The sequence below is a fragment of the Nannobrachium achirus genome (assembly GCF_963921795.1).
Source record: "Nannobrachium achirus genome assembly, chromosome: 1".
Classification (NCBI taxonomy): Eukaryota; Metazoa; Chordata; class Actinopteri; order Myctophiformes; family Myctophidae; genus Nannobrachium; species Nannobrachium achirus.
The window spans coordinates 24,425,774-24,453,107 of NC_137810.1; the positions used below are offsets into that span (position 1 = coordinate 24,425,774).

At 41.5% G+C, this 27,334-nt stretch overlaps 1 protein-coding gene across 1 annotated transcript; it reads right to left on the reverse strand.

The window, feature by feature from the left end:
- Positions 1 to 6,011: 6,011 nt before the first annotated feature.
- ccl25b (chemokine (C-C motif) ligand 25b) lies at positions 6,012 to 10,589 on the reverse strand. The gene is made up of 5 exons (XM_080722130.1): positions 10,523 to 10,589; positions 9,993 to 10,082; positions 7,971 to 8,088; positions 7,414 to 7,525; positions 6,012 to 6,722 (listed from the first exon to the last, which is right to left on the reverse strand). Exons 2-4 carry the CDS (start codon positions 10,054 to 10,056, stop codon positions 7,414 to 7,416), a joined length of 294 nt encoding a protein of 97 aa, XP_080578256.1. The 5' UTR covers positions 10,057 to 10,082; positions 10,523 to 10,589; the 3' UTR covers positions 6,012 to 6,722.
- Positions 10,590 to 27,334: the final 16,745 nt, after the last annotated feature.

Consider the following 27,334-nt stretch of genomic DNA (forward strand, 5'->3'; position numbering starts at 1 on the left):
GGGGGGGGGGGGGGGGAGTGTGTGTGTGTGTGCAGGCGGGCAGGCGGGCGGACGGGCGGGGGGGAGGGGGTTAGCCATTAAACGAAACGGGTATTTCTTACATTGATGCTCCTACATATTATCATGCAAGCACCAGTTAAAGTTACTTTCCATCCCTCATATACTGTATGCACAGTGCACATCCCATAACCCACACACTGCACATCATTTTGGAGCTCATATCTTTGAACGGGTAAGGGCTAGTACTAGTTTTGATAAAATAAGGGGAAACAAAACGGAAATGGTCTTATGACGATGTAGGCATTCCAATCATAACAAGCCTAATGTGTGGGCGTTCCTAAGCCCTGTGTTTGAGTGCTTTTGAGTCTACTAGCCCTTACCCGTTCAAAGATATGAGCTCCGAAATGATGTGCAGTGTGTGGGTTATGGGATGTGCACTGTGCACACAGTATATGAGGGATGGAAAGTAACTTTAACTGGTGCTTGCATGCTAATATGTAGGAGCATCAATGTAAGAAATACCCGTTCCATTTAACGGCTACAGAGATACTGTGTACCGATCTGCATGTTTTTTGGACAACATCTGTAACAGGGCCAGAACCCCCCCCCCGCCCGCCCGCCCGCCCGCCCGCCCGCCTGCCCGCCTGCACACACCACACTTCCCCCCCCCGTGTGTGTGTGTGTGTGTGTGTGTGTGTGTGTGTGTGTGGGTTTGTGTGTGATTGTGCATGGCCTGAACAACAGCGCCCCTCCCTTAACATGTGTGGTCACAAAAGGTACTGTAGGCTAAATAGATATAGATACACCATAAAAATGCTATTATACAGCATACGATTTGTGAAAGTGACAAACGGGCTTCACAGTTATGTCAGGTGTGTTCATATGCTGATGGTGATGCGATTTCAGATCAATTGCTCCAGCCACCGAGGAGAAACGCTGAGACAGACAGACACTCACTCACTCACTCACTCAGTCAGACATTTACCCAGGGGGCAAAGGAAGGTGTGCTGCATTTGCCCCGACATACAAAGTTGTCCACCAGAAATATTATCTATGACCCAGTAGGATCACAACCTATATGGACAACCCGGTCAATTTGTACAACAAAGTCCAATATGGCCGCCTCAATAGCCCCTATTAGTTTTAATGGGAGGTGAATAGGGCAAAATTTTAAACTGAGGGATATTTCCACGAAACTTCACAGGTTGATCAATGGTATACATATGAACATTTTTTGTATTGCAAGTTTCCATGAAATCCAATATGGCCACCACAATATGGCCGCCATAATGTAAGGACCCAGAAAATAGGTTTTGCCTCTAACTTCTGAACCAGATGAGCTAGAAACGCAAACTTGGTGTCTATTTCATGGTGTCTGACCATGGGAGACTCAATGGAATAGCTAATTTTATTTTTGGGTGTGTCTGCACCTTTATTGTGCATATTTGCAAGATGGTGGACTCCCAAAATAGAGCTTTAACATAATTTCTACCATGATTGTTGGCTGCTTTTGCAAATACAAGCAATATGAATCCATTTGCTAAGATTTATGGCACAGAAGGGACTTATACCTGTATTATTCTTGAGTTTGCATGTTGTCAAAATGGCTGTAAACGAGATATTATATTTCCTGTCCGATTCTACTGTATGTAGTTGTAGCAATGACTTCAGATAAAATCAGAGACCAAAACAATGTATCTTAGAAATTATTTTTTAATTTAAAAAAAAATAAAAAAATAGAGATTATCTCAATGAAATGAATGCAACTGCCTTTTTGGGTCTTTCACACATAGACATGCACATGCTTTCCAACAACTTCAGCTTCAGGGAAATTATAATGAACACATGATTAAAACAGGCTGCATTATAATGCAAATAATTGCTAGTCACTATCACTGTCATGTGTACCTATCCTGCTGCATCTTGTCTCTAGTCCTTGGCAACGACACCCCAAGTAGCATGCAATTCCCTTCTTCGCACATGAACGTTTTTTCTGGCAGCCTTTGATACAGCTACATGATATTGCCTTGTCCATTGATATAGGCCAGGCTGGCTCTGTAGATGGACAGGGGACTGCCTTCCCATCACTGAGAGACCATCCATATTCAGTGAAGCAAGGGATGTCTGGCTTTGCGATGTGTGCAGTTTTATCTATTATGGCTGCTAGAGCAGCTCTTTTCAGGTGCAGGCCAAAGGCATTTTCTGTAGGTGGCAGCAGCTTCAACAGGGTTGATCGGTTATTTAGGAACTTGTACACTCTCAGCTTTGCCAGGTCAAAGTCCTCCGAATGGTCAGCTTTTGATGCATATACAGCTATTGTGAGGTCTCTAGCCTGATTCTTGACATCCTCTGAGAGGGAATAAGAGGAATTTTCACCAAACTCCTGAAGTGCAGGGAGATCTAGACCCATGCTGGTCTTGAACCATGCCTTCTTTCCAGTGAAAAAGGGATAGCTGGTGGTATCTCTGCCACTCAGGCTGTGAATAAAGGGCAGGGCACGACACTGTGCGAGTCCAAGGGCTGAGACCATGTGATGGATAGGAAGATATGCATCCTGCTCTGTTCTCACCCACAGCTCTGGAAGGTCTAGGAGGTGGGTGGCAGCATGATATAGGCACATGATGATGATGTGTCATTAGCATGGATGACAACTCTGTCAACTTTGTGAGACTGGACACTGTAAATGGTGTGTAGAATTACCCTTGTGTCGGCCTCCTGTTGTGTTGCCTCTAGTGCAGGGACATCAACAACACACCCCTCCTTGATCACCACACTCCTTGTCTCTTCTTTAAATCCTCCACTCAGGTAAAGATGGGTTGTACCAATCTTCCTATCCATCACATGGTCTCAGCCCTTGGACTCGCCCTGCCCTTTATTCACAGCCTGAGTGGCAGAGATACCAGCTATCCCTTTTTCACTGGAAAGAAGGCATGGTTCAAGACCAGCATGGGTCTAGATCTCCCTGCACTTCAGGAGTTTGGTGAAAATTCCTCTTATTCCCTCTCAGAGGATGTCAAGAATCAGGCTAGAGACCTCACAATAGCTGTATATGCATCAAAAGCTGACCATTCGGAGGACTTTGACCTGGCAAAGCTGAGAGTGTACAAGTTCCTAAATAACCGATCAACCCTGTTGAAGCTGCTGCCACCTACAGAAAATGCCTTTGGCTTGCACCTGAAAAGAGCTGCTCTAGCAGCCATAATAGATAAAACTGCACACATCGCAAAGCCAGACATCCCTTGCTTCACTGAATATGGGTGGTCTCTCAGTGATGGGAAGGCAGTCCCCTGTCCATCTACAGAGCCAGCCTGGCCTATATCAATGGACAAGGCAATATCATGTAGCTGTATCAAAGGCTGCTAGAAAAAAAGTTCATGTGCGAAGAAGGGAATTGCATGCTACTTGGGGTGTCGTTGCCAAGGACTGGAGACATGATGCAGCAGGATAGGTACACATGACAGTGATAGTGACTAGCAATTATTTGCATTATAATGCAGCCTGTTTTAATCATGTGTTACATTATAATTTCCCTGAAGCTGAAGTTGTTGGAAAGCATGTGCATGTCTATGTGTGAATGACCCAAAAAGGCAGTTGCATTCATTTCATTGAGATAATCTCTCTCTTTTTTTCTTTTTTTTAAATTAAAAAATAATTTCTAAGATACATTGTTTTGGTCTCTGATTTTATCTGAAGTCATTGCTACAACTACATACAGTAGAATCGGACAGGAAATATAATATCTCGTTTACAGCCATTTTGACAACATGCAAACTCAAGAATAATACAGGTATAAGTCCCTTCTATGCCATAAATCTTAGCAAATGGATTCATATTGCTTGTATTTGCAAAAGCAGTCAACAATCATGGTAGAAATTATGTTAAAGCTCTATTTTGGGAGTCCACCATCTTGCAAATATGCACAATAAAGGTCCAGACACACCCAATAATAAAATTAGCTATTCCATTGAGTCTCCCATGGTCAGACACCATGAAATAGACACCAAGTTTGCGTTTCTAGCTCATCTGGTTCAGAAGTTAATAGGCAAAACCTATTTTCTGGGTCCTTACATTATGGCGGCCATATTGTGGCGGCCATATTGGATTTCATGGAAACTTGCAATACAAAAAATGTTCATATGTATACCATTGATCAACCTGTGAAGTTTCGTGGAAATATCCCTCAGTTTAAAATTTTGCCCTATTCACCCCCCATTAAAACTAATAGGGGCTAATATTGAGGCGGCCATATTGGACTTTGTTGTACAAATTGACCGGGTTGTCCATATAGGTTGTGATCCTACTGGGTCATAGATAATATTTCTGGTGGACAACTTTGTATGTCGGGGCAAATGCAGGTTTCCTAAAAAAAGGCTGGTTTGCCCCCTGGGTAATTCGCAAAATTATAGTATAGATTGACCTATTGGAGAGACTGTTTGATCTACATGTGTTTACCTGTTCTTCTGTTTGTTTAATACAGTAAATACTTTAAGTTTATCCTGCCTGCCTCGAGTCACGTGTTTGGGTCCTCTGCTCTCTGGTTATACTAGCACATACTTTTACGACTCAGAGGTAGTCTCTTTGTCTCCAGACACTCTTTGCCGATCACTTGCTTCTAATGCTTGTTCAATCTTGCAATAAATCAATCACAAATATAACGTTCATATATGGCACGTGATTCACAGTTTGGGAAATGTTCAATTCAATTCAATTTTATCAAAGTGTCAAATCACAACAGAGCGGCAGTGGCTCAGGGGTAGAGAAACTGCCTTAGAACACGGAGGCTAGAGGGTTCCTGAAGGGTTCCCAGTTTGATCCCGGGCTCCCCCTGAGTTATAGTGTCAAAGAGTCCTTGAGCAAAACTCCGAACCCCTAGTTGCTCCCGATGAGCAGATTGGTGCCTTGCATGGTTTCCTCTGCCATCGGTGTTTCACCGTGTATGAATGTGTGCGTCAGTGCATGAATGGGTGAATGTATGCACAATCTCTGTAAAGCGCCTTGGATAAAGGCGATATATTAATGCACCATTTACCATTTACAACAACAGTTGTCCCAAGACACTTTACATTTAGAGAGACCCTCACCTGACATTGTCCCACCCTGTGCAAGCAATTCTTTCTAACAGTGGTACCAAAAAACGTCAGGCAGACCCAGCCCAGGCTCTACAGGGAGGGTGGCCATCTGCTATGACCATGTCGGAGGGACATGTACAGTATACTGACAGGAGAGATGGGGAGTGACACACGGCTAAGGTTGTCCAGATCGGGAATCAAACCGGCGACGCCGCCGGGCATCCATGCCTATGTGGCAAAGCCTGTGGTACTATGCACCTGGACCAGTAGGCCAGCGGGCGCCCCAACATTAATAAAAGGTTAATCTGGGCCACCTTTGATATGAAAATAACCGCTGGGAACAAAATGTAATCTATACCCCTGAATTCTGGGATTCTCTGGCTGTCTCTCTCTGGGATGTGTGAATGACCCAGTATAGCTGGTCTGAGTGCTGTGGTTCCAACCAATTGCCATAAAAATAAATTGAAGCTATTGCCTATTTTTCCTCTCTGAGAGAGAGAAGAGAAGACCAACCGACTTTGTCATAGAGGATAGAATAATAAGTACCATAGCTTTAATCTAGTAATAAATAAAGTGCTGAGTGATAAACTGTGTCTAAGGGTAAAAGAGTAGTAGGGGCAGCATTTCTATAAATTAAATTGCAAAATCCAGAACTGACATAAAAACTTCAACAATAAAAAAGAAATCTGCAGATCATAGGGAAGCTGGATTTGTTTCTGTTAAGTGTGCAGTGAACTGTGCAAATATGGGTGCATTTTGTTTGAAAAAGGATCATCTCATTGTGGATGAATGTAAACTTGACTGTTGCGTAATCCAATGGCTGCACTTTGTTTTCTTTATCTTAATAACTGTTCAAGCTCAAACCAAACAGATGGATATTGTGCAACACCACAGTAGCTTCTTCCAATGTCTGTGCTTGACAAAGAATTCAAGATAAGAGCATTTTGTTCACACTTGTCCTTTATTGGATATATGAAGGTTAACTACACATCGAAAAAAATAGAAAAATATATGGATCTGTGGTATAAAAAACTCTCAGCCCTCTGGTCTCCATCTTCTAAGCAATACAATGAAAAGCTGCCATGTAGACTAGAGGCTCATTCCTAGCAGATAGAAATTCTGTAAAATCGACAAATTCAACAGTAGCATAACAATGTATACCTTTTATATTGCCTGTAACATATAGACCTCCAAAGAACACCCTAATAATGTATACTTGAAAATCACTCATATTTGGCAAGCGACATAGTCATTCAACAGAGTGTAAATGATAGGTTTACCTAATTGGAACTGAAGATAACACACGCTTTTCTGTGCCTTTTTTGTGAGTGTTTTTGTTAGGACCTAATGGACCCGATCGAGGAAGAGTAGTTGCTGCCATGGTACGGGGATCCAAATAAACAACAATGAACCTAGTCTGTATTATTTATATACAAATATTTACATTCCATCTACACTGAACCCAGTCGGACTATTCTCCCATGATAATGTGATGTTGCAGTGACCTATTGGCATGATTTATGTTCTTCCTCAGCAACAGGAAATACCCCAGAGATACTAGAGCTTGTCCATGTGGGAAAGGGTGATTTATGATGACAACACCAACGTGGACAAGAACCTGATACTCTCCCCTGTCCCATTCTTCTTGGGGGTCTGTAAAAAAATGTAAAAAAGGTTAGCGATGATGAAACATATTTCAGAATTATGTGCATTTGAGAATCAATGTGCTATGTGCATGATTACGCAACTAGCCTGCCTATGAGCAGAAAGTCTTAAAACGCATGATCCACTTTGTCCGACTCCACAGACAGTGTGTAACCATCAGTAAAGTAACTCGGTACATTTACTTAAGTACTATACTGAATTTGTACTTTACTGGAGTATTTCCAATTTTCAATACTTTTACTTCTACTCCGCAACATCTCAGAGGCAAATATGTTACTTTTACTCCACTACATTTATCTGAAAACTTTAGTTAAAAGTTAATTTTTTTTATTATAATTACAAATCACTTCAGCCCTATATACATTTGAAAATAACAGGTGTACAAGCTCACAATGCGTCGCAACTCGATGCATTGTGAGTTTGTAGATCTGTTATTTTCAAAAGATAATATCTATTTATTTGAAAACGTGTGAAATTGGACATTCTGCATTATGAGTACTTTTACTTCTGGTACTTTAACTACATTTTGATAACAATACTTTTTTTTCTTTCACCTTTTCTCAAATAAATGTTAAATTCCGGACTTGTAACAGAGTATTTCTATATTGCAGTATTCATACTTTTACTTAAGTAGAATATTTGAGTACTTTTTCCACCACTGGTAACTATAAGTAAGTACCTAGATTTGAGGGCGCTGCACTGAGGCCATCACAGTCTGCACCCAATGGAGGTCGGGATTGGCACAGATTGTGCGTGGATTCCCCCACTCATCCTTCCTCTTCATCTCAAACCTAAACATATTCATAACATCATTAACCAAGGCACACATTTCCAAGTTTATTAGACACTGTTTGTAACACATTAGATTACAAACAAGAACTCCCAGTACCCTTTTACGTAACTTTCAATCTGGGAACCCCTTTTGGGGTTATTGTTGCTATAGAAACATAATTATTTTTGTAAATAAGTATTAACCTTTTATCACATCACAAGAATGACATGTGATCACAGCAGCTTTAATACGGGCCAAGTTTTCTATAAAGCCCTCAGGGAGTCATTCCAAATGTTCTACAGTTTAGTAAACAAGATTCATATCCATGTGTCAGTGCCAAATTACAGTAGCATGAGGACAATTGGACAATGTGTGTGTTGTTTGGAAGAGAGGGAAATCTCCCAGAGAGCCCGAAGGTGAACCGACACATTTGAAAGGTGAGTGAACTGATGTCTTAAACTCACACAACAGCTCTGATGTTGCACGCGCCATCGGTTTCCTGCATCCTGAAGCTCACCACGTTTTTCCTCACATTCTTTTTCAAGGCCTTAACATGGCCCAGGCAGCAATTGTTATAGGAGCCTGGAGACGAGAGAGACACAATAATGAAACAAAACAGTTTGTTTATATGAACAGTTTGTTCACGAACAAATTTCAGCTGACCATGATCATTCTGAAACATGTTCCCTTTGTTCCCTCAAGCACCAAATAGGTACTGTATATTACATTCAAAGCACTATATTAGTTAAGAACAGGTATTTGACTAGGTTGTTACCTTAACAGTATCATTTGAGCAAGAAGTGAAGTGGGAGGGGCAGTTATTGGTGCTTAACTGAGCTAAGGTGTTTGGATGTACCACAGTCTAGACTCTAGACATTGTTATTTCATTTGGCATAAGCACAAGATGTTGACATCTTGGAAGAGAGGGAAAAAAAGAAGAAGAAAAAAAGATATTGTAATATCTAGCAATAAAATGTGAAGCATTAGAGACACATATTAGCCGAGGGACCCCCATAAGAGAAGATTTTTTTTGGCTATAGCAGTGATTCTCAAACACTTTAATTTCCCAGCCCAGTTTGATATGCATTAGATTAGACCACACAGACCCCCATTTGATAAGATTTCTATCTCTCAGACCACAATCTAAACTGTATCTTACTGTATCTTTGTCCACTCTGAGAGTGGACAAATGCAACCACGGGTCACTTTGGATTAATTTCTGGCCTGGGTCACAGACCCATAAGAGTCCAATTTGGTTTTATTTCTGGGTCACAGACCCATAAGAGTCCAATTGTTTCCTAACTATCAATCATTTGTCTGGGCTCAAGGACCCCCATGGCAGTCCCTGGACCCCACTTTGAGAACCAATGCATTAGAGGACGCAGGTCAGGGTAACTCTTTAATATTTCTGAAATGTGTGAGCTCCCTCTCAGGACTGCAGACGCAATCCCCATTTTACAGTGCAGTCTTTAAACGCACCTCTTCATACTTCACCATTCCCCTAGCACTCCTCTTTTCTTTTATCGATTCTTGTGAACTCTCTTTTTAAATATTTGTTACTTGTTCACATATTATGTTACACAATTTAGATAGACCTCAAATGCTAAGAATGTTATTTTGATAGCATATTGATTTAGACTAGACAAATGCTAAGTTTGATGTTTAGTGTTTGATACCATACCGTACCATGACTTTTTGTTGACTATTATAGGGTTCATACTATTTACACTGATCTTAGCAAAAGTATGTAAGTTGTTCTGGAAAAGAGCATCTAAATGCCAATCTGGGAACCCATCATCAAAGAAAGGGCGACGCCCACTCGGTCTGTCTCTCCGGTCTGTCGCTCCGCCATCATTGACTCTGCCTCGAGAGAATGTCTAAATGCCTACATTTAAAATTGTAATCTAATTAATCCAGTTATTGCTTGTAAGTAATTAAATGATTAATTTAAGCACATGGTGGGTAGCTTTTTCATATGCCAAACATGAAAAAGTAATAAGTAATAATTTTACACCCACTTCTTTTTTTATTTTTATTTTTTTCTCATAAGCTGCAAGTCTAGACACATCAGTTTGAAGTCCTGCTGTGAATGGTTTTGAACATCCAAATTCACCAAGTTTAGCAGAGTTGCAACATAAAAGGTATGCATACAGATACATTCTACTTGTCCCTGCTTCAGCTATATAGAGAAAAAACTATTTATTATATATTTGGACCCCCAAATGTATTTTACTATATTGGTTTTACATACGCTGATTTGATCAAATCAACAGCGATAGCACCAGATTCAAATAAAATAAAAACTTTTTAAAGAATACTGGGTACCTATTACGTTAACAATAACAACATGTAATCCATTATAGGATTCATTTCCACATGAACAATACAGGTTTTTGTAAATCAGTACAAATTAAAGTACATAGTATTGCTAATGCATGACTGATGTGAACTAGCTAAAGGTATAATGTGGTCTATAATGTACCTACCTTGTGCCAGGCTCAGGTACATGCAGGCCAGGATGATTAATAAGAACAGAAGTTGTGACTTCATGGCTGTTGGTGCTGCTTTCTGATCAACTACAGGAAAAAAATGCACAGAACAAAACAAAGTATATTGTGAATGCTTGCTCCTCTTCTCTCTCTTTTTAATACAGGCAGTTTCCGGGCCTGTATTTTTCAGAAGTCCCCTCCCTCTGCACTTTTGCAGAGGAAAGTGCCATGGCTTTGACCCTTGTCAAACACTCTTGTTTTCAAGCAGTGTGCAGCTGTTTCAACTTATTAACACAAATGTTATCTCTATTTAGCAAGAGGTTCAAGGACTGTTTGATGCCAATTGAATTTCTGGTAAAAGAACTGGAAAAACAAAACACAAATAAGTCCCTTTGGGGCAGCCGCAGTAGACTTTTTCCATCAAAACGTCAGAAAAGTAAACAAATTGCTTGCAAAATCAAGTAAACAAGAAACACTAATGACATCGCTACATAAATATGCAGAGCTTTGTAATCACAAATACTCACATTCTGTATTTCACAAGATGTTCCAGCAGTGCAGCTTTCACTAGTCTTTCTTGTGGCTCTGTATTCTTATAGTACTGTATATGTGAAGCCTGGCCCCCTTCATCCATGGTTCTCACCACTCCTCCTCTCAGCAGAACCCACATTTCGCAATACTGGGAAGAGGTGTAATTCGATCAGTGAACCATACAAGAGTGACTGTTTAATCTTGGCACACTTCAAGCGAGAGCTATGATGATTGACAAATTGCACATACTGTAAACTGTGGATCTTGCCACGTTAGCATTTCCTTTGCTGCTTACACATACAGTATAAGCAGCAGACGTGACAAACAACTTATCTCGATCCTTCTTGATTCTTGGAGGGGCAAATCATCCAACCCCCCCTTCCCTCTCTAGTCAACTCCCAATCCCTGCTTTCTCTATTCAGTACATTTGTAACTGATTTCACCTATTTCTAGTTTGCCACGTGTCCAATATTTAGTTGTTCTTTAAACAATCATTTGAGATACTAAACCACTCAAAAGGCTGTGTATGGCAATCCATACTACCAGTAAGACTCCCTAATCGGGAGATAAGCGACCGTTGGTCGCTTATCTCCTGTCACACTGCTGACATCAGTATGACATCACACCGTACACAAATGACCCTTATATAAGACCGGCATTATCTACCGACAGATTAGTAACAAGATGTCAAAATCATTGAAGGTTTACCCTACTAACCAACTGTTTACCATAGCAACCATGTTTTTTACCTTAGCAACCAACTGTTTACCCTAGCAACCAACTTTTTACCACAGCAACCATGTTTTTTTTACCCTAGCAACCAACTGTTTACCCTAGCAACCAATTGTTTACCATAGCAACCATGTTTTCTTACCCTAGCAACCAACTGTTTACCCTAGCAACCAACTGTTTACCATAGCAACCATGTTTTTTACAGGGCCTGGGATTGATGACATCAGAAATCTCCATATATGGGCATGAAAGGGATTTTGTTTCTGGAAATATGTCTGTGGGGTGCCACATTTGGAATAAAACACTTACATCACACATCTGGATATCCATACAGCCCATCTAGTTTGCCTGTGTCCATTTATGCCCATATATCTGATGACATTGGGACAATGATCTCCATATATGGGCATAAAACTTATGTTAATTAGTAAAGCCTGGGGATCTCCATATATGGGCATGAGGGGTACCCTAAAAGGGCATCATCTGGGAATAGCAAATATAGTTATCCTAGAAAGTGAAAATCTTACATCAAAGGCCATAACTACCTACCTACCACCATACTGCATTCCTCATTAAACTACCTACCAGTAAGATGCCTAAGGGAGAAAAGCAAAGGGCGAGGTTGCACCATTTCTTGGTCTTCTGGCCAGTGATGTATATCGGACCATTTAACCATATATGGAGACATCTGGTACCCAAAGATATTCACAGATATGGGCTTAATATTGATGACATAAGGGATCTCCATATATGGGCGTAAAAGGGATTTGGTTCCCCTGGCATCACAGGGATCTCCATATATGGGCATAAAATGGATTTGGTTACCCTGGCAACACGGGGATCTCCATATCTCCATATATGGGCATAAAAGGGATTTGGTTCCCCTGGCATCACAGGGATCTCCATATATGGGCATAAAAGGGATTTGGTTCCCCTGACATTACAGTGATGTCAGTGGCTGGTTCTACAGAGGGGATCTCCATTTATGGGCATAAAAGGGAATGTATGTATGATGATGTCAGATATCATAGACGTCATAGGACTTTCACATAACGAATAACTGAGTAAGCATGTAAACCCGTAAAATCTATATTTGGGCATGGCTGATTTATGACCTCATCATGATGACACGAGCAAACACAGCTGAATTGTATAAATGATCAGTGCAGAAACCAACAGAAGTATTTGACCAAGACTCTTCGATTTAAACATCAACAAAGGTGTGACGTTTGTTGATGGTCACGTGTGACGTGTGACGGACGGACGGACGGACGGACGGACGGACGGACGGCCGGTGGAGGTTTTCATAGTAAACTGCTCCCTGACGGTCGCAATAATTAGAGAGAGAGGTCAGTCAGTCAGTCAGTCAGTCAGTAGGTCACAAAATGCATTATCTATTCACTCGCTTCAGCGACTGATCTCAAATTTAACATGGCATTGGCCATTAGCATTATACACACGGTGACGGAGCCCGAATTTCATTTTTCCCAAATTCTAGCTATTTATTAGCGTTTCTTCACTCTACAGCTCTACAGCCTGTTGTCAGGGTTACGGTCCGTTCCTCCAGGCCATGGGATCTGTAGCCCCGGGCCCACACACACCTCTCTCACAGTTAGGAATGTTGCAGTCTCTCTCTCTCTCTCTCTCTCTCTCTCTCTCTCTCTCTCTCTCTCTCTCTCTCTGCATGGGTCACGCATGCAACGGGTGATGTGTGTCTCATCTTCCAACGGGTATAGAAAAATGATGTGGAGCAAATACATCCTCATACTTCTATTCTACTAATTTTGCTGTTAAATTATTTGTATCCATCATAAATATACACTCCTCCATGGGCTGCTCCTTACATTATGATGCTCCCACATATTCTCACGCACGCACTATGCAGTTACAGTTACTTTCCCCATAACCCACACTCTGCACATATTTTGCAGCACATATATTCGAACGGGTAAGGTCTAGTGTTACAAATTACGAAACCATTGCTAAACTAGAAGCAGTGCTCTTCCGAGCACAGGTCTCCACCAGGCAAGGCGTCCTGGTGGTGCTACTGTATAATAGGCCAATGTAAAAAGGGTGGCATATGTTCTTCACCTTAGAGCTTTCATGGCAATTGGACGCTGCATGCATGATTTGAAGCATTGTGTTCCAAAAATGTGTGTGTTTTGCTAAAGTCTACCTGCTATTGGCGCTATAACAGGCCAATGTGAAAAGGGTAGCATTTGTTCCTTCACATATTGGGAATATGTGTGGCAAATTTCACGGTAATTGCAAGCTGCATTGATGATTTGAGGCATTTTGTTCAAAAACTGAGCAATCCTGCAAACTTTGGAAGCCAATATTAGCCAATCAGGATTGAATATGAAATATCAGACGGATCAGACTTGATCATATGACTATAGAGATACTGTGTACTGATTTGTGTTATTTTTGGAGAAAATCTGAAGGCGTAATATCCTAAAATGTGTTTTACACAAGTCGGCTCAAAGGTGGCGCTATAAAAGGCTGATGTGAAAAATGCAGAGAAAGGGTTTTTCCTTGGCCTCTAGGGAGTGCGCTTACAAAGTTTGAAACTGATCGGTGGAGTTATAGGTAAAACCACAAATCGGCCTGTTATAGCGCCACCATGAGGCTGATTTCAAAAATTTGAAGTGGCATTTCTTCCTCGACCTAGTGGGAACGTGTGTGCGCGATTTCATGATAATTGCACTTTGCGTTTGTGATTTGAGGCATTTTGTTCAAAACGGCTCAATCCTACAAACTTTGGAAGCCAATCTTAGCCAATCAGGATGGAATATGCAAAATCGGACAGATCCTTGTCGATCACATGACTGTCGAGATACTGCCTAGCGATTTGTAGGATTTTTGGACAAAATCTGTAAGAGTAGTGCACAGAAATGTGTTTTGCGAACATCGGCCACTAGGTGGCACTAGAAAAGGCCCATTTGAAAAAATTAGGGCAGAGGTTCTAGATTGGCATCCAGGGAATGTGTGTGCTCACTTTGGCAGCGACCGGGCCAACGGCGACTGAGATTAGGTGCACACAAACTTTGAGGACGCACGGATGCACGGACGCACGGACGGACGGACGGACGGACGGACGGACGCACGGACGCACGGACGGACGGACGGAGGGGAAAACATACTCTCCCCCATGCCTTCGGCTGGTGGAGACAATTATAATAAACATTATTACTACCTTTTATACAAAACGTGATGCAGCTCTACATGTACGTAAATGATTAACTAAAGCACATAATCAATCAATAAAACCATTAAATGGACAATTCAATTAAATAAAATGCCCCTGAAATGGTCAGCAATGGTGCTTGGGTTAAAAATAAATGTTTTTAAGGTTTCATTTCAACAGGGCTTTCCTCTCTAATCTCTTCTGTTCTATTGACAGAGAAAGCTGCCTTACTTAGCTGTCTGAGAATGAGGACCTTAAGCATTAATAAGTCACCTGAGTGAGTCTGAGGACTAGAGTTCTGTGATAACACTATAGTGAGAGAGCATTCCACCAATGAACTTAATAATCCATTATTAATTCAAATAAACTGGTAATGTTATCAAACCTTTCAGTCAGAGAGGATAGAAGCCTGCCTTCTCATAAAGTGCCCCATGATGGGTGCCATATCACTAGTGATCCATCTAAGGCACTGGCACCCAAACTAGGGAAAACAGCAGATCTTCAAGCATAGCCAGCTTTTAGATTGGCTATTTTCACTACTTTTTAGACATTTGTTTTCTAATTAAAAAAAAAGGCTTTTTTGGAGATGTTTTTTGGAAATGTTTTGAAAAGATATTAGTTAAAACAAAAGGTACCGTAGGTAACAACAAATAAAGGGACCCAGAAGAATGTGTCCGTGACCCACAAATGGTTCCTGACCCAGTTTGGGAACCATTGATTTAAGGGAAGTAGACCTATAATACACGTTGTCAAGCCGTTTTTTACCACTGTGGGTCAGCAAAGATTGGTGTAAACGGAAGAAAGCGTCAAAGTACAGAGCCAAATCCATTCCATTTTACAAACTTTTTGCTCTGACTCTCCTCTTGCCAGATCATACAGCAACACCTGTGATCAATTATCGATTGGCTTAAGAGGAGAGTGCGGGGAGTTGGGAGGGAGAGATGGAGACACATTTCGTTTTCTTACACTGTGTTTGTTGTTTCTCCACATCGGTTTACCTTTTCCTCTGTTCTGTTTGTTATTTTGAGGTACCCGTAGCCTAGTTTTGGGTCTTCTTTTTGGTTAGGCGAGTTTAAATTAAATTCAGGTTAGGGAGAAGAACTGGCTTCCCCTCCTTATGTTCTGTTCGGCCACATTCTGCCCTTTTTGTTATAATTAGATTTTTGTCTTAGTTCAATAGTCCCTTTCAGGGCCGGCTTAATGAAAGGTTTGGGGGAGCATAAACTGCCCGGGCGGCTGGGCCACAAGGTAATCTTTTAACATTTTAAAATAAATAATAAAAAATCATCAAGCCAGGTGCAGCGGTATTTATATTCAGAAACCCTCTCAATTCTAGAACCACTCACTGAGGTTGACACACTGTCAAAGTATGTGATTCTCGCCCTATTGAATTTTGTTTTCACCTGTGTTTATTTTAGGATAAACCTAATATTATCCAGATCATCCTGGATAGCATTAAAAAGCAAGTTGCAGATTCTTAACAGCAAGCTGAACCAAGTCTGCAATATATACAGTAGGCATATAACCGTCGTCTGCATAAAGGAATAGGGCCTAAAACTGACCCTGCCCATTGTTAGAGTGTCCGCCCTGGGACTGGGAGGTTGGCGTTCAATCCCCAGCCGGGTCCTACCAATGACTCTTAAAAATGCCAGTCCCAGTGCCTCCTGCTTGGCACTCAGCAAGAGTTGGATTGGGGTTCCCTGTGACATACTAGTGTCATGTCCAGGAGGTGTACTTGTACATCAAGCTGCCTCACAGGAGATAGGCTCCTGCCCTATGGGCCTCATGGCTCGGCAAGGCTTACTTCCTCGCATTTGATGTCAAATCAGAATATGGCTTTGGATTCCCATATGAAAACCTAAAGGAGCTCAATTCAAAAAAGGTTCTACCTAGTTTGGTCAAATAGAAATAGAAAATATGTGTAATTTGCTCAACAATAAGAGGGGTCACTATATCTTGGCACCCAGCTCAAACACACCACAGGTAGAAAATGTGTCAGCCCTGTTGGACAAAAATGGTAAATCACTGTGATTTATGGATTTAGAACCATTATAAACATTTGGCCTAGTCTAGTTTCAGAAACCAGCTGTGATAAATTCAAATAACCTATAACTCCCTTGAGATGTTTTGAAGCGTCACCCAGCCAGTTTAAATTAAATAAAATCAAGCAACTCATCATCAGAATGCATGCAGCATGCTCGCTAATTGAACCAGAATCAGCAGATTGGGGTCTATAGTCAGGTTCACTATGTTAAGATATGTTTATTCGTTGGAATTTTGTGGGGATTTGTAAAACTATACATTTTTGAAATATTCAGAGCATGGGGAATCCAAAAATATTTGTTGTAATTTGCCCAGACACCTGCAAAGTCTCCATTTTGGACGTTCAAAATGGCCGACATAAAATACATAATTTGTGCATCTTGGCTTCTAAACGACCTAGAAACGTAATTAAACATGCCAATCCTATGTTTTCTGGGTCAAGGCATCGAATGTGTAAATGATGGGTGTAAAATATTCTGGACCCCCACCCCCTTTCTGGGGGTTATCTATATTGGGACCTCCCAGAACAGTACGCCAGCCAGTTAATGTCAGATTTTCATAATGTTAGAGTTGTTTTGTAGGTTTTAAAACATCCTGAGTTCATTTATTACACTGTTAAAACAGCCAGAATAACCTTTCTGACTTTTGGTTGGGGTTTTTCCTCACCTGTGACCCCCCAGGGAGCCTAAGTAATCGCTGTGCTCCTGCTCGAGAACAATGTTAAATTAGATCATAATTGAAGCAAAGTTGTTGTAGCTGGGCTCTGAAAACAAAGAGTAGTAGCAAATACCAGGGGTCTTCCACGGGGGGTCCGGGACCCCTGGGGGTCCTCAGAGTTACTACAGGGGGCCCGCCAAATCTTGATGGGATCATTTTCTTTCGTTTTTTTTGTACATTTGAAACTTTTAATGTTTTTAAGTGTCTTGGGTTTATTGTATACGTTGATGGTTTATAGTATTCTTAGTATTATTTAAAAAATGTTTGTGTTAGACAGTTATGGTTGACAGCTGTTACTGCAGGGATTGCAAGATTTAAGGTATTGCAACTTCTCACTTTGGGCGCGCAGACTAACATGTCCATTTATCACACACACACACGCACGCAGACGCACACGCACGCAGACGCACACGCACACACATACACACACACACACACACACACACACACACACACACACACACACCTTTGTTATCGTCACCAAAAACCCGCACCCTATCCTCTTAAAGAGCTCATGGTCAATTATGCCCAAAGAGATTCACTACAATACATCCATACGTCCTCCCTAATAGTGTTGACAGTCTCCACCATAGCATTTGCAGGGAGGAGTGCAAGGCAGGTTATTGAGCACCTGCACCGTTCCTTGCAACCTGCTTTGCAGCCACATTTGATGAGCTCAAATCAGTGGCGTAGCCAGGATTTAACAACTGGGTAGGCCTGGCACAATGTGGGTGGGCACAGATGTTTTCTGACCCCGCTGTGACCTGAAAAAATGTACAGGTCTTTCGGGGCAGACCGGGTTTCTTGTGCGATTTGGGTCGGGTTTCTTTGCGTGATTAAATCATTCATTAATGCTTGTTTTTGCCTTAAATTGCATTACAAATAAAATCAAACCAACCACTTATTCAATTAATAATAATACCTAGAATACCTAAATAATCAGCAGAAGTGATAGTGTGTGGAGTTCCTTGTGTCAATTCTGTTTATATAAGATGAGAGTCTATTCAAAGAAATGATTTGCGATCAGTTTGATTCATTCATTGCACAGCCCTCTGTTAAAATATCCCTCTTTGCGCAACACTGGCAGTTGTGTTTCCTATATCCTACATATACAATTACATATCCTGAGAGGGCGTTGGGGTGAACGTGTTGCTCCACAATAAGCTGGTAGAAACCAAACTCTCAGTTCCACTTCTACCTTCATAAGTTCCCCATGATGCAACAACAATGCTTTCACTCTGATTCGGTATTCTGAAGAATTCAAAAACCAAGCATGTGTCCAGGCAATCATGCTCCTCACTGTTTCATTATTGTCATGAGCACCATGTCCCACATCATTCATGGGCAACTGGCGGCCCCCACCTTTACTTAATGTGGCCCGCAGGTTAATATCGGAATACTGATATATTATTGATTTCAGCTGTTACAATTTCAAACATGCAAACATGACCCGCTTTAAAGTTGTACCATGTAACTTTTTTTATAAAACAAATCTTAAAATTGTCCTAACTGTTAAATCGCTAAAGTTGTAGAACACCCACTCCGTTATTTTCAGCTTCTGAAGCCTTCTCTTTATATGTTTTCTATGATCCTGGCCGTGGACCGGATTTCGCGCCAAAATGACGTAATCTGCATCATCTGTATACGTTGTGTATACGTTGCCCAATCACATCGCCGATCATGCACACATGGTACACTACCGGCCAATCACAGCTTATCTGCTCTGGTCTCCAGGAAGCGCCTCCGCTTGGCTACAGTGTTTACCATGGTGAAGGATTTTAACCTCTTAATTCACAAATCCTGGCCAGAAAATTACGTTCTACCATGCGTTCTACCCCTCCACGGATTACTATCGGTCGCGGTGGTTTGCGGCGCCGCTCCGGTGGTCCGCGGCGGTGGTCCGCGACGACTCCGGCCGAAAAACGGCCGAAAAAAGCAATACCGCTACTGACCACTAGTTGAACTTACACAGTATAGCTTTAATTCTATTTTTCATTTCCAATGTATTTGTATTTAAGTTCATAAAGTTAACATAAGTATAACTAAATGCATTTAAGCTAAATCAAAATCTTACGTTTCAGGATTCCCATTAAACAATAATAAAAGACAATTCAGGATTCCAATTAAACTCATTAGCAAAAATATCAGATCTACAAGCTCAAAACGTGTCGCACACAACACTTTTTGAGCTTGTAGATCTACTGCTACTCTTACTGGAGATAAGAGGCTTCTACTTGACAGTAACATTAGGGTTAGTAACAACATGCAAAAAAAAGGATCCCATTATGGCGGGCCCCCTGTAGTAATTCTGAGGACCCCCCAGGGGGTCCGGAATATTTTACACCCATCATTTACCCATTATATTCCTTGACCCAGAAAACATAGGATTGGCATGTTTAATTATGTTTCTAGGTTGTCTAGAAGCCAGATGGCACAAATTATGTATTTTATGTCGGCCTTTTTGAACGGCCAAAATGGCGACTTTGCAGGTGTCTGAGCAAATGGCAACAAAGATTTTTGGATTCCCCATGCTCTGAAGATTTCAAAAATGTATAGTTTTACTAATCCCCCAAAAAATCCAACAAAAATACATAGTAAACCTGACTACTATATCCTCACAACAATCATTGACAGAGTCCCAAACTGAACATTTAAAGGAAGCCACTCAAAGCACAGGAGGACAGGAGACAGCATTTTAAATTGTAGTAGTTGAAGAGTTTGATGGTAGGCCAACCCTAGCCTGCTGAGAACTAAAACTGGGTCAAACCCCAGCAGGGCGCTGGCTGGCCCTAAACAAGATTTAGTTGCTGCCCAAAAACACTCCCAGTCTCCCACTGCAAACACCAAATAACATCCATTGTTCACACATGCACGCACGCATGTACGCAGTCGCGCGCACACGCACACACACACACACACACACACACACACACACACACACACACACACACACACACACACACTTTTTTGCATGGACATACACACATGGACATTCACACAAAGCCACGTATTGGAGCATCTATAGCACTGCTCAAAAAAATGCGAGGCATTGTGTGCTTGTAGATCGTTAGATCTCTATTTTAAATCATTTAAAAGATTTGGGTTTGGCACAGTGGACCATTCGGCAAAAACTCCATTTGGCCATCCCTAGTCAAAACGTTTTCATTTGCTGTTGGTAGTCAAGACTGCCAGTTCCCACCTGATGTTGTGTGGGAGTCCTGACTTCTCCAGACCTACCCAATAACTGCCAGCTTGCATACCGTCTTCAGACTAGGACTTAAGTCTAATATGTGCAGGTCATCAAGTGTGATGTCTGTGTGTTCTGAGCCTGTCAGAGTCCAACCATCAGTTGGTCTCTGTGTCAAATACTCTGATGTAGTTGTGGTTCTCGAACCGGAGCGCCCCTTCCCTTTCGCCCCCAAACACAAACATCTTTGTCCCGATGATGGTGGCAGAGTGCATTGATGAACGAGGTGGTTCCTAGCCTCAGGGTATTAATTAAAGACCAGACCATTGTGGTGGTGTCTATCTTGTACACGTCCTTATAGAACATATAGCCGGGGTAGAGAATTCCTCAGTGAATATACATGACCTTGCCAAAGACACAGGCTGAGTTTGAGTAGTAGTAGTAGTAGCCTGCCCTGCCTCACCTCTGGACTGGTCCCTGAAACATTGGGTTGAAACCATCTGTGGGCGTCCACATCAAATGCATAAAGAACCATGGGAACATACCATACATAAACAATGTCTTCTATAAGCACAGCTGTGTGGCCAAGTGGCATTGGGGGAACCTCAAGGGGAGGTTCCACTTGTCCAGTTGAAGATGTGCACCACGATCTGATCACGCTGGTTGACCTTTCCAATTTCAAAGCAGTAGCCTACACCTTGTTCTCCACCACCACAGCAGTATGGCAGGATCCTTGTGCTCCTCCATTCAGGTGCACGGTCCAGTGTAACATCGAGTTGACAACAAATTTACAAATGATTAAGTGGATTGGCAGGTAGATTTAGGGATAAATGTCTGTTTTACAGGAAAATCATTTTAAAGGACATTTATGTGGCTTTGATGATACTGTGATGTCACTAAGCAAGGTAACAGATGGTAATAGACAGGAAAAATGTAGTAAAAATTACAAACCTTTAGCTGATAGATTACCACAGGACAGAATTGAGTTAACCTTAAAAAAGGAAATAGAAAGAGAAAAGATGCAATGGACGACTACCGGCTCCGCCCCCTCCAAAAGCTGCCTCCGCCACTATCACAGCGCGCCGCTATTGGCTTCATTCACTTCAATGGGAAATACGGCGGATTGTACACACATTTTACACATTAAATATTAATTCCGTTTTGGACCCAGAGCTTCGAAATCTCTTCCAATCCATCAACAAGGCCTGGATCTGCATTGGAAAAAATATTTAGACCTTTACACTTTTAAAACAATACGACATAGGAATATATAAGGTCGCAGCAGAGGAATAAGGAACATGTCCATGTTTGCTGGACCACAGAAAGCCGTTTCAAACCAATTTAAATATGAATGGACTGTATTGGCCTAAACGACAATAACCCATGACTACAAACACCTTATTTGTTATGTTAAATAGCAACTGATATGTAATGTACGTCTGTGAATGTCTGAATGAACAGGGGTAGCGACACGAAGTGTTGTATTTCAACTCTGCTTTCGACTGCAGGCTGTGGGTAGGGGCGTCACAAGGGGGGGAAAAGTGGGACTGACTTACCAGGGCCCACGGTGGAAGGGCCTTAATTATTTTAGACTTTATCGATTGAAAAATAGCAGATATACAAGCTCATAGCGCGGCACTAAGTGCCACGCTGCGAGCTTGTAGATTTGCTATTTTTGAAATCCCACGATGAAGAACATTCATGTGGGCCCACAGCGAATCCTTGTACCCAGGGCCCAGAATTTGATGCGACACCCTCTCCCTCTGCGGCTCGGCAGCTAAACTTGTCAGGAATCGCGAACATTTCACGCCAGAGATATCAAATGTTATAGATAAGATTTATAAGCAATCGGCATGATAAGAAACATGTAGCCTACATTTGAAGCAGTTTATTCTGGTTGGTTGTTTGTGTAATGGAGAGTAATAGCCTCTAAACTAATCAGTGAAAAGTGAAAACGGCTCTGTATAGGTCCAGCAGACAGGCGATTTCCTCATTCTGCTGTTGCGTCCTTATATATATTCCTTTGTCGTATTGTTTTAAAAGTTTAAAGGTCTACATATTTTTCCAATGCATATCCAGGCCTTTGTTGACGGATTGGACGAGATTTCGAAGCTCTGGGTCCAAAACGGAATTAATATTTAATGTGTAAAATCCGCTGTATATCCATTCAAGTGAATGGTGCGGCTGTGATTCTCGTCGGAGGTCTCGGCGGAGAGGTGGGGGCGGAGCTCCCGGTAGTCATGTATTTGGTGAATAGAGGCCTTTCTGGGCCCGCCCCTTTCCCCCCTCCCCCTGAGCGGCAGCCATGATGGAGTTACTGCTGCAGCAGTGTGTGTCTATGTCTATGTCTATGGAGATGGGACTTTTAATGAAATTAGTCATTACCAGTCCCATCTCCATGATATTTAGATCTAATTCCTTCGCCAGTTCCATCCGCATGATTTGTAGATCTAATTCTATGAGTCCCATCTCCATGATTTGTAGGTCTAATTCCATCGCCAGTCACATCCTTATGATTTGTAGATCTAATTCTATCTGTTCCATCTCAATTATGTTTAGGTCTAATTCCATCGCCAGTTCTATCCGCATGATTTGTTGATCTAATTTTATCAGATCCATCCCAATGATTTTTAGATCTAATTTCACCACCAGTTCTATCCTTATGATTTGTAGATCTAATTCCATCAGTCCCATCTCAATTATGTGTAGGTCTAATTCCATCACCAGTTCCATCCACATGATTTGTTGATCTAATTCTATATAGTTCCATCCTCATGATTTGTAGATCTAATTCCATCGCCAGTCCCATCCTTATGATTTTGTTGATCTAATTCTATCAGTCCCATCTCAATTATGTTTAGGTCTAATTCCATCGCCAGTTCCATCCCCATGATGTGTAGGTCTAATTCGATACATTCCCAACTCCATGTTCTTTAGATCTAATTCGATAGTCACATCCCCATGATTTGTAGATCTAATTCCATCACCAGTCCCATCCCCATAATGTGTAGGTCCAATTCCATCGGCAGTTTCGCCAGTTCCATCTGTATGATTTGTAGATCTAATTCCATCAGTCCCATCTCAATTATGTGTAGGTATAATTCCATCGCCAGTTCCATCCACATGATTTGTAGATCTAATTCTATACAGTTCCATCCTCATGATTTGTAGATCTAAATCCATCGCCAGTCCCATCCTTATGATTTGTAGATCTAATTCTATCAGTCCCATCTCAATTATGTGAAGGTCAAATTCTATAGCCAGTTCCATCCCCATGATTTGTAAGTCTAATTCGATACAGTCCCATCTCCATATTCTTTAGATCTAATTCCCATGATTTGTAGATCTAATTCCATCACCAGTTCCATCCCCATAATGTGTAGGTACAATTCCATCGCCAGTTTCGCCAGTTTCATCCGCATGATTTGTAGATCTAATTATATCAGATCCTTCCCAATGATTTGTAGATCTAATTCCACCGCCAGCTCTATCCTTATGATTTGTAGATCTAATTCTATTAGTCCCATCTCATTTTTGTGTAGGTCTAACTCCATAGCAAGTTCCATCCGCATGATTTGTAGATCTAATTCCATACAGTCACATCCCCATGATTTGTAGATCTAATTCCATCACCAGTTCCATCCCCATAATGTGTAGGTCTAATTCCATCACCAGTTCCATCTGCATGATTTGTAGATCTAATTCTATCTGTCCCATCCCCATCATCTGTAGGTCTAATTCCATCACCAGTTCCATCTGCATGATTTGTAGATCTAATTCTATGAATCCCATCCCCATGATTTGTTGGTCTAATTCCATCGCCAGTCCCATCCTTATGATTTGTAGATCTAATTCCGTCACCAGTCCCATCCCTATCATTTGTATGTCTAATTCTATTGCTAGTTCCATCTAATTCATGTGCCGAATCTGAAGCCGGTAGGATGAACGTTTCTCGAGATAAGTGGAATACATACATACATACTCACAGAGATTTGTCACATTTATTGTAAGCAGATGAATTATGTGGATGGGACTGTATCGAATTAGACCTACAAATCATGGGGATGGAACTGGCGATGGAATTAGATCTAAACATAATTGAGATGTGACTGATAGAATTAGATCTACAAATCATGCGGATGAAACTGGCGATAGAATTGGACCTACACATCATGGGGATGGGACTGGTGATGGAATTAGATCTACAAATCATGACGATGGAACTATATAGAATTAGATCTACAAATCATGCGGATAGAACTGGCGATGGAATTAGACCTAAACATAATTGAGATGGGACTGATAGAATTAGATCTACAAATCTTAAGGATGAGACTGGCGATGGTATTAGACCTACAAATCATGGGGATGGGACTCATAGAATTAGATCTACAAATCATACAGATGGAACTGGCGAAACTGCCGATGGAATTGGACCTACACATTATGGGGATGGGACTGGTGATGGAATTAGATCTACAAATCATGGGGATGTGACTATCGAATTAGATCTAAAGAACATGGAGTTGGGAATGTATCGAATTAGACCTACACATCATGGGGATGGAACTGGCGATGAAATTAGACCTAAACATAATTGAGATGGGACTGATAGAATTAGATCAACAAATCATAAGGATGGGACTGGCGATGGAATTAGATCTACAAATCATGAGGATGGAACTATATAGAATTAGATCAACAAATCATGTGGATGGAACTGGCGATGGAATTATACCTACACATAATTGAGATGGGACTGATGGAATTAGATCTACAAATCATAAGGATAGAACTGGTGGTGAAATTAGATCTAAAAATCATTGGGATGGATCTGATAAAATTAGATCAACACATCATGCGGATAGAACTGGCGATGGAATTAGACCTAAACATAATTGAGATGGAACAGATAGAATTAGATCTACAAATCATAAGGATGGGACTGGCGATGGAATTAGACCTACAAATCATGGAGATGGGACTCATAGAATTAGATTTACAAATCATTTGGATGGAACTGGCGATGGAATTAGACCTAAACATAATTGAGATGGAACAGATAGAATTAGATCTACGAATCATAATGATGGGACTGGCGATGGTATTAGACCTACAAATCATGGGGATGGGACTCATAGAATTAGATCTACAAATCATGCGGATGGAACTGGCGAAGGAATTAGATCTAAATATCATGGAGATGGGACTGGTAATGACTCATTTCATTAAAAGTCCCATCTCCATAGACATAGACATAGACACACACTGCTGCAGCAGTAACTCCATCATGGCTGCCGCTCAGGGGGAGGGGGGAAAGGGGCGGGCCCAGATAGGCCTCTATTGCGAGTGTGGTTGAACTCAACCACACTCCCTCTATAATGGTGACGTCACCGAGAATGCTGCCTCCTGATTGGCTAAGTTGGCCGTAATAATTTTTGGCCTGACTAGAACAATAGGCTGGTTGATATTAGGCTATATTTCCTCGCATAGAACCATTATACAGCCCAGAAAGTATGATCTATGAATGCAAGGCTCAACCTGTCACCCTGCTTTAGTCATGGTCAGCTAAGTTGAATGTTCCCACGTTGGAAATAGTAACACTAACAGTCTCTATGGTCTCTCCAGAATCCAGATGACAAAACCACCAACATTTTCCATCCTGAATTTAAGTAAATAACCTCACTAGATTATTTGGTACATCTGTTAGTCAGCAAATCTGTTGTGAACAAAACACACAAGGCAGTACATTCTTCCCTCGCCACAATGCAATTGTACTGCTTCCATCACATGTGTGATATTTTATTTGCCCAAGGAATAAGGATTAAGATGTTTATTAAAGTATGCACTGCCAACAGTATATACTTGTACCGTGCTTATACCGGAGTTCAATTCTGTGGCCGGGAGAAGCTAGGCTTTGTTGATTTGTTAGTTTTTGAGTCCTCGTTTGACCAGCCCACAAGGTGGAGAAAGCTCGGCTCACTGATTTGTCTCTCATACTCCACAACAAGAATACACATTCACTTTTGCATCCTCTCTGGAAATGAGTCATTTCTCAAAAATGCACCACAAGAGGCCATTGAGCCTGAGGGCAGGTCACAGATTATGAATTATGATTACCTTTCCAGGGGCCCAGCCATTTCTGTGTGCAGCCCTGACTCTTATATTAATTGAAGCACCTAGATATGGGTTTAGGTCAGGATGTTTTGTATATATTTGATTTCCTAGGCAAGTTCAATTGTAGCTACAACCTTGGACGATATCAGCTGTGTGAGAGGATAAACGGAGGATAGGCATCTGAGAAGTCTGGTCACTTTTAGTTTTTTGGACCATTTGGTTGTTAGAGCTAAATTTAGCAAATGTAGGGTTCTGTTAGCCCTGTTAATGAATTAATTGATGCTGAAATATAGGCATATTGGTACCACAGTCAGTCATTGATGAGCAGACAATAACATAAGGTGAGCCACTTCTTTCCACATTGGAAGTGGCCCAGTCAAGGCATCAAATGCTAAGGTTGTGTTTCTGTCCCAGTCCAGAGCAACTATGTTTCTGAAAAAAAGCATAGCCCTCTAATAACCATTTCATCCATTGAAAACGCACTAGCGTAGCACGACCACATGCACACATTTCATGCAGGGAATGATTATTGTATCCCTCCGAAAAACACACCACTGTGCTCACCATTCCAACATTTATTACCCCAACCCCCACTGCAGTATCCCCTTTACACTGTGGCTTTACATTTCTCCTGGGGTAGTCTCTCGATTACAGACTTCTGCATTGCTGCAAAAGGGAAAAGAGCGAGAGAACTTTTCCCTGACGATGGCTAGCCAGATTGCTCCTGGGGGGAGTCTCTCCCTGCTCTCTCATTTACTAAGCTTTAAGCTGGAATGTATACCTACAGTACACACTAAAAAGTAATCTGTATGATTCATTGTCAAT